This window comes from Cryptomeria japonica, chromosome 3 (assembly GCF_030272615.1).
Source record: "Cryptomeria japonica chromosome 3, Sugi_1.0, whole genome shotgun sequence".
NCBI classification, from domain to species: domain Eukaryota; kingdom Viridiplantae; phylum Streptophyta; class Pinopsida; order Cupressales; family Cupressaceae; genus Cryptomeria; species Cryptomeria japonica.
The window spans coordinates 98,845,983-98,855,155 of record NC_081407.1 but is presented as its reverse complement, the minus strand read 5'-3'; the positions used below and the strand labels follow the sequence as shown (position 1 = coordinate 98,855,155).

General features: G+C 31.3%; 1 protein-coding gene across 1 annotated transcript in view; it reads right to left on the bottom strand.

Moving 5' to 3' along the window:
• The window catches only part of LOC131046034 (argininosuccinate synthase, chloroplastic), a 30,989-nt gene extending 24,386 nt beyond the window's left edge, over positions 1 to 6,603 (bottom strand). The window contains 1 exon segment of the mRNA XM_059218083.1: positions 6,579 to 6,603. Coding sequence (XP_059074066.1) covers positions 6,579 to 6,588 — 10 coding nt within the window. The 5' untranslated portion in view covers positions 6,589 to 6,603.
• Between the last annotated feature and the right edge of the window lie 2,570 nt (positions 6,604 to 9,173).

Below are 9,173 nucleotides of genomic sequence, written 5' to 3'. Positions count from 1 at the left end.
AACACTCATGACTAACATCAATTTATACATCACTATGCTAACATCAAAACTACCATCAAAACTACCATCATAACATGTCCACTAAAATCAAAATCAAACATAACTTCATTTAAAAATTGAAAATGTCTATTATGCCTTGCAAATCTAATGTCATGGGCTAATTCTTAAAACACAAGCATAACCCTCCAACATGTACCAAGAACCCTCTTGTAATGAAACCTCTTGACATCTTGTGTTTGTATTCCATATTACATACTACTAGAATGTAACTTTGCAATACACAATTTATGTGCCTAGGCAAACATAGTAAAAAGCTTTAAATACAATTTAATAGTGAATGCTTAAGAATAAATCAAGTTTTTTTTTTTAACAAATTGAATCCAAATCTCCAAATACAGCCAAAGTTTTAAATTAGAAGTGGAAATGCTCTAGATTATTTGTTTTAGGTATTCTTCACCTAGAATTTGGGACACTTTGCTTGAACACTTTGCATTGAGAGTAATATCTTCCCCTGCCCAATTTGCTTGATGATTCTCCTGACTAGATATCAAGTGAAATGAGATAACTTTTCATTTAATATTAATGAATACAAAAACCATTGCTCGTTAATGTGACACGTCTCAATCTCATTCCAGACATAATAAACTCGTTAATTCTTGGGTCTGCAACTTTTGAAGTCGAGGTCGTCCAGTGCATGTGAGCATTTGCTTCGCGTGGTTGAAGGACGACCAACCTCCTTGGGGTGTAGGTCACTACAACCCATCATTTAATGCAGGCCATGAGTGCGGTTGGTATATGGGTTCGAAACCACCTAATAATGGCGTCGGAGATGTTGGCGAGAGTTGCAGCAGCGCTAAATCTTTCAAGCAAGTTGTAAAAGTGTCAATTATCCCAGAAGGTGGTAATTTCCTCACTGTCCAAGCATCACTCGAAGACACTACAGATGGCGAAGAGAGAAGAGGTAAGACTATCCCTAACTTTGCCCTAATTGTCATGCCTAATGATCGAATGTTCAATGTTATCAATTCTGAGAAGTCTATATTGACGAATAATGCCATCTTTCTCGTGGCTCTGAACATAGATAAGTTACCTTCTAAGAATTATATGAACAATTGGCTCCAAAATACATGGGGTAATAAATTAGGGTTTAGCTTTTCATTTTGCACAATGATACAAAAGGGCTTTTCATTATTTTTTTCAAAAGCCCTAATAGCTAGAAAGAAGTCGTTAAGCGGCAATTTTCATCCATTGGAACCGCCTATTTCAGGGCCATTAGTTGGGATTCGAAAGCAAGCGCAAAAGAAAGTATGGCTTTATCATGCTAGATGGATTTCGATTAAGAACATTCCGCCATATCTATGGAATGTTATCCCCAAAACTGTGGAATCTTTGGGGAATGTAATTTGTGTAGATGAAACTACTTCACTTCTTCCTCGCATGGATGCTAGAATGTTGGTATCATTGAACCCCGGAAAGGATTTACCAAAGGAAATCATAATTGAGTTGTCTGATAAAGTAATTTGTTTCCCTATTGAGTTTGTTGGGGGAATCAATGTTCGCTTCTTGTGTAGAAAAGAAGGGCATGTTAGGAGAAATTGCCCTCTAATTAAGAGAAATGGGAAAGGAGATAGCCCTAAACCTAACCCTGTAAATGTTGCTAATTTGTAAGGACCTCCTTATTATTTAAAATACTAAAGTACATAATTGCACTTAATCTTCTAAAAGAGGTGCAATGTTAAGCCGATAGTGAAATATATTTTGAAAAAATATTGGAGGTACAAAATTATAGAATGTAGAAATTGCATTTTTTAACAATAAGTTTTTCTAATGTAAACAAATTGATTTTAATATACAAATCTAAATATGAATAAATGTAAATTAATTTGAAAATATAAATTGTACAAAATCTTATTACAATAACCCTGTCAATTTCGAGTTGCTAGGCGTCCTCATGCAAATTTGGTGGTTCTTCATGTCATGAAGCACTTTGGGAAAGCGTCAATTTCGAGTTGCTAGGGGTCCTCATACAAATTTGGTGGTTCCACTTCTCACGACACTTTGGGGAAGCGTAAATGTTTTCTTTTGTCAAGTTATCATCAACCTTGTAAATTATGAGTATTGTTGCATTTGACCATATGGTCTTTGGTAAACACATTTGATGTCTTATGTTTACATATATTTGAGCTTATGTAATTAGCCGATAAGCTATTTTTACGTGAGCCTAGCCCACCGAGAATGTCTCACCCATCTTGTAAAAAGTCTCACACATCCCGTAAATATCTCACGTCAAATCTGTTAATTAGCCGTTTTGGTTTGAGTTTTACTTTACGACCCCTCTACGTATGCATTAGCATGTGCCATCCTTATTGGCTGCAGCGGGGTGATGCCTCGCTTACTACCCACGGTTTTACATATTCTAGTATAGGGTTTCTGTTTCGTGTGGAAGCAAAGCAAAATTTGTGGAAGGAACAACATAAAGAGAGTAAATTTCGGTAAGTTAAATCTGGTTCCTTATTATTTGTGATATATAATTCAACATAGGAAAATAAAATATTTAATTTAATCTAAAATGTAAAGTGAGATATAAAATATTATACAAAATATTAATTAAAATGTAAAAATAAAAAATCTAAAATTTAAAATTTAATGTCAATTATAAACATTTGATAATAATTTTTTTTAATATCTTTTATAATTAATGTTTATTTTTACATAAATAAAATATTGATATACAAAATACAAATTTTGATGTAAAATATAAAATGTGAAATTTAATATAAAATAGAGATTAATGTTAAATCTAAAATCTAAAATATAGATTTCAATAAAAAATTAAAATATATTTTAAAAAAATAAATTCAATATAAATAAAACATAATATAATTCACAGTTTAAATTTTTTATTATAATATTAAATATATAAAAAATAAAATTTAATTAAAAATATAAAATCAAATAAAATACGTAGTTGATTGTGGAATATATAATATAATTTTTACTATAAAATGTAAAGTTTAATATAAAAGAAAATTATAAAGTAATAGTAAATTTTACATAAAAAATTGTGTAAAATAAAAAGGATCAAAATAGATATTAGCAAAATAAAAAAAAAGTCATTTTTTATAAAATTAAATGCAATATGAATTAATATTGTATAGTAATAAATATAGATTTAGTTTAAATTAACTATTTTATTTTCATTAATCATCAATAATATATAGTCATTGATTACAAAATTTTGATAATATAAGTATCAAATATGAACCCGTTTATATAATGTAGTTATATAAATCTATTTTAGAAATACATAAAACTATTATATTATAGAATTCAATATAAGCACAAATAAAATATAATATAATCAAAATTTGCATATATTAATAATGTTAAAAATTTGTTTGTAATATAATAATTATATTTTTTATTATATATTTTATTAATATTTCAATTATTATAAATTAAAAAAATTATCTTACCTTTTTAATTTAGATAGTTATTGACTTATGAAAGTTTATCTTTATTAAATATAATTCTTTTGAAATCTATTAAAACGATGAAAGTATATGGGTTATCAAATTTCTTAAATTTTATTATAATAACATTAAAATCTAAATACTAAACATATTCTTTTATATGACTCTCATGATCCTAATTATATTTTACTAATTTGCTTAAATTTTATTAGAATGGATTAGATTAAAACTTCAAAATTGAAAAACAACATAAAATGATTTTAAAAATATATTTAATATAAAACTAAAAATAGATCTTCTATATTATTCAAATGGTGCAACTAGCAAAGACCCTTTGAAAAAAAAAGATCAAGTTAACTAATTAAATTCATTCAACATCGTGACCCAACTCATATGATCTAGAGATTAAAAAAAAACAAGAAGTAATTTTTAGTTATTTTTTATGTGAGGTAGAGTGCTTTCATTATGTTGAACTCTCAAATAAATAAGCCACTTTTAATCCTCCCTAGCAACTTGAAATTGGCGGGGAATGGAATCTAGTGCAACTTAGTGTATCTACCATCTATGATGTTATTGTAAAGACACTAAGATATGGAAGAGAGTGAAAATATATAAGATTCAATTAGCAACCATATACTAAGAGATCAACATAAACTTTGGCCAAAGTTCTTTTTGAGCCAACTACTGGCGGATGAGTTTAAGAGTGCTTTCATTATGTTGAACTCTCAAATAAATAAACCACTTTTAATCCTCCCTAGCAACTTGAAATTGGCGGGGAATGGAATCTAGTGCAACTTAGTGTATCTACCATCTATGATGTTATTGTAAAGACACTAAGATATGGAAGAGAGTGAAAATATATAAGATTCAATTAGCAACCATATACTAAGAGATCAACATAAACTTTGGCCAAAGTTCTTTTTGAGCCAACTACTGGCGGATGAGTTTAAGAAGAGACTTCAGCTTCTTTAGAAACTCACCCTTCTCTTTACTCCATATTCTGCACCCATCCGACATAAATTAAAACACAATGAATACACAAAATACATCTATGCAAACATGCATACAATTGACTCAGTCTAATCTTATCCACCATTCTACAAGGACACTCAAAACCCTATAGAAGCACCTACTTATGCACTATCATTCGATAATACAATCCACACATGACTACCATTTCAATCACGAGATAACTACACATAAATGTCCATCAACATGAAGAAGAGTTTATCAAAGTTTACAAAAGAGTACAATTACTAAAAGATATACAAAATTGCAACTAACAGTTGAGATGTCAATAAAGATGATAAAAGTATCCTATCCTCTTATCCATATCTCAAAAAATTCTATACTAAAATAAACATCTTCATGTTACCATTTCATATTCATGGTTATTCATGATCTTAAGAATGAAACCAATTAAATGACATTTTCCTTTCCCATAGTTCAAGGGTTGACACATTACTTTCTAACTCCTAAATATACCTCCAAATACTTAAGGAAATACTTAAGGATATCAAAGACGCTTACATCCTTTAATTCATGAATCATTAAAAGAAACCTGAACACAACTAAATAAAGAACCCAACACCTCATCATTTACATTGAAAGAGACATAACATGATTTTTAAGTATAAATTTATCACAGATAGCCTCACAAACTTTCTAAGGATCTATCATGGGTAATTACTCTTGATCACGAATAAAACAATCAGCCCCTTCCTAATATCCAACCTCCATAAGACTATAATGATTTGTATAATGATTTGTATTCCCACTCATAAGACTTAGACAAAAGGTAATTTAAACAGAATCTTCTCTCATATATATATAAATAAAAAACATGTCTTCTTCAAGCTGTATAATCTAATAACATTAGAATTCTTTGATTTATCAAAGGAACGTGATCATGACTACTAGCACAAGGTTTTGCATTATAGAACACTACTGCAAAACATACTAACAATCTCTTTTGACACACAAAATTGGTTGAGACCATACTGTAGTTCATTGAATGTTTGACAGAAACCTCAAGTGTAGATAACTGTTTCATGGATGTGATAAATATTTATGAAGATATGAATATGCTTGAGTCAGAGACATTTAACAACGGTGACAGATCTAAGATAAAATTCACAGTTGTAACATAATGAAGGCTGCATTATGGAAGTCCGACATCATAAATATATAAATCTATATTTCCACGAAAGCATTATCCTGTTACGTGTCTCTACGAAAGATTTGATTAAATTGCAGGGTATAAACTAGATGATTTTGCTAACAAAAAATAAGGCGATCTCATTGTCAGATTCTATCGCCTAACAAAAGCTGTATAATTCTATATAAGATACTAGGCATGGGCATCTTATCATGTTGCGCATTTGACCTTCAAAGACTTAGTGGGATCAAGAAGGAATAACCAAAGATAGTTTTGACCATGCAAGGAAATTTCTAGAACATGACTGATACTAATTTGATACGGTGATAACTAGAGAGACTAACATACAACTACCTGACAGTAATAAAGGAATAATATATCTGTATATGGGCAGTGAAAAGCACAGATTTGAGATAAATGGTAAGGCCATTATGATAAAATGTGTTATATCCATTGGAGAAGGGAGGAATATTTAGGAGGACAGCCCAAGACGGATATGAACAAAAGGGTTAAATTAAACTTCAAACAAAATTATGGGTTGATCATGCATTACCTTGTTTACTACAACAGCTACTGCAAAGACATCCCCTTTTGGTGCAACACAAAGGTGTCTTTGTTTAACATAGATAACAATATTCTATTGAACTGAATATCCTCCTTTCTACGCTACTGTTTCTCATGGCATGGTGCCTTCCGGTATTCACCATTTGTATTTCACAAGGCTTAATAATTTAGTCATATCTAGGTAAAACCCAAATATAATCTTGTAAAAGCACGCAGTTGCAGCAATATAAAATACATCAAATATGCCTATTATACGATTCCACTTCAAGGAATACTACCCAATAACATCTACTATGTTTTGGTGAAGTTATGAACGATAGAATGTAATAAACCTTATTATGAGCTCAACAAAATGATTAAATTTGAGATTGAAGTCATCATACCTCTGTTCATGTTCTTAATACGTCTCTGTACAGGTGGAACTGCGAACAACAACCACTACCCTGCCTCCCTTCTATTTGTTTCTCCAACATCCCCAGTCTTTTCATCCTCTTCTAATGAAGATAAGAATGATTTTCCCCAAAGTTTAGCATAAAACTATGCTCTCTCATTTTTGACAATTTGTAATCCTTAAAAGCTTCCCATCTCACATTTTGCTCTGGGACAGTTCACGTTTTTCTCCTCACACAAACATCTAGCTTGAGCTTCTTCTCATACTCACAAATACCATAGACAGCTTACAGATCTACTGAGTTGGTCTCCTCTGAGTGAGTAGAACCGTCATAGAAGGATGCAACATATAGTAATTTGAATGGCTAGCTCCCGATGGGCTTCTGCAGACAAGATAAGATAAGATTGATGATCTGGACAGATAAGGTACAGTCTGGTTGCAGTTCTGATTACTGCAACATTGATCGTTGTGATCATACTTTTCAATACTGGTGAGGTGTTTTCATTAAGAAGCCATAAATTACATTTTATTTCATTTAGTTTTCTCTAACCTAACTCGAGCTCCTCTAACGACTCTTGGATTTTTATCACGCCTCAGTTACTTATCTAAACACCTCTAAGATTCATGAGAATTGGTGTAATTCATCAATCTTTGGCTCTGTGCGTGGGAGCTAAAAATAGAACTCTACTTGCATTACATATATCTTAAAATTAAAAATAGCATTCACCGCTCAATAACATGTTTATAAGTTCCCATGTACGTAAGCAATTGGGGTTTCCTGCTGTTCTACTTTTATTTCATGCATTCCTATTCTTCATTTTTAGCTTCCATCCAATGGAATAGCATAGTCAAAAATAATTCCATCAGCTTAAATTAAGTTTCAATTAATATAGTTTGTTAAAAGAGAACGATAACTTTAGCCACGTTTTGCACATACAATGCTTTGCATTTAAACTTCAAACAACTCATTTGATTCCTTAGTTTTCTTTTTAATTTGTTCTTGATACATAAAAAGATTACTTATGCTTTTTTTTAAAGCACGTATTTCTTAACCTTTAATATAAACATTCCATTGATAATTATATAAACAAATAAATATTCTTCAAATCAAAGAGAATGAAATATTGTTTTATAATAAAATGAATAAAGTAATAAATTCATAATTACTATCTTTGATATATATTTATGTGAATTATCTTATTTTCTATTTATCTTTTTAAGTTTTGAAAATATAGTTTTTAGTAAAAACAATTATATATATTTAGTTATTAATATGAATTTTATTCTATTATATTTAGAAGTTAAAGAAAAAAACATTAAATAAATAAGTAGTAATTGTTTTATAATAATACTTACATAATAGGGTCATGACATAAACTGTTTGTGTCACCTAATCTTGATGTAACTCCAATTCTTTACTTGTGGATACTATAAATTCAGAGACTATTTTGAAAGATAATAACCCTTTGCCCCATTCTAATAAGATTATTGGCTCTTATGTTGTTGTGTATAACCCTAATCCACCTTCTTCTTACTTTGAGGTCTTGACTAAAAATTTGAAAGGCGATCACCCTAATTCCCTTTACTTGAGTGATGGTCTTCAAGATTCGGCTCTAGTTCCTCCCCCTTCTCGTTCCAATGATTTTAGTGATGCTGGCAATCCCTTGATTAGCAAACTTGATGCTATGTGTGAAGAGATCCAAAAGGTCAATCACTCTTCATTTGCCTCTCAGCCCCCTTCCAATGCTATTGAATTCAGTGAGCTTCCTTCTGGAAAAACCATGTGCACCCCTAAGCACAGAACCCTTAACACATGACAAAATATCATTGAGAAATTAAAAAAGTTAAATGATACTAGACCTAGGGTTCAGAATGCCATTGATCCTAATAAGGAGATTAGAAGTAAAAGTGATACTGGTATAAAAGAGGTATTGGCCAATACTCTTTTGGACTCCCATACCAATGTCAGGGTCAATAACCTTGGAAGGGTTTCTCCTAACCCTGTTGGAAAACTGACAGAGCCTAGTCGAGTGGAAATTGGATTGGACTCCAATGCAAATATTGATAGAAATTCTTATAAAGTTCTTGAGAAATGATGCAAGACTTGTGATGATTCTACTGTTAGTTGTCACAAACTCTTGGTTAGTAATAGACCATCTTGCACCCCCCCATTCAGACTTGGTCAGAGGTTTAGTAGAGTGTTGGATTTCTACCTTAGAGAGTAGTGATCCTTTCTCTGGTATTGGAGCACGTGAGAGTATGGATATGGAAGGTGATGGTAGAATAGAGGATGTGGAGGATAAGACCACCACTTGGGTCATTGTCCCTTTCAAAGGAGATCCTAACAAGGATATTATAGAGGAAGGTATGAAGGAATATGGCAATAAGAAGGCTCATAAGAAAAAATCTTTTAGAACACCTAAAAAGAAGGTTAAGAAGGGCACTCCTTTTCTAGTATTGGAGCAGGCCTTTGTATTTAAGAGGAAAAGAGGTCCAGACTTAGTGGATCCCTTGCCTCCGCCCATGAGAGGAAAACAATTAAAGGTTGCTTTCCCAAATGCTATGATAGGTTAAGGGCACCTATGGA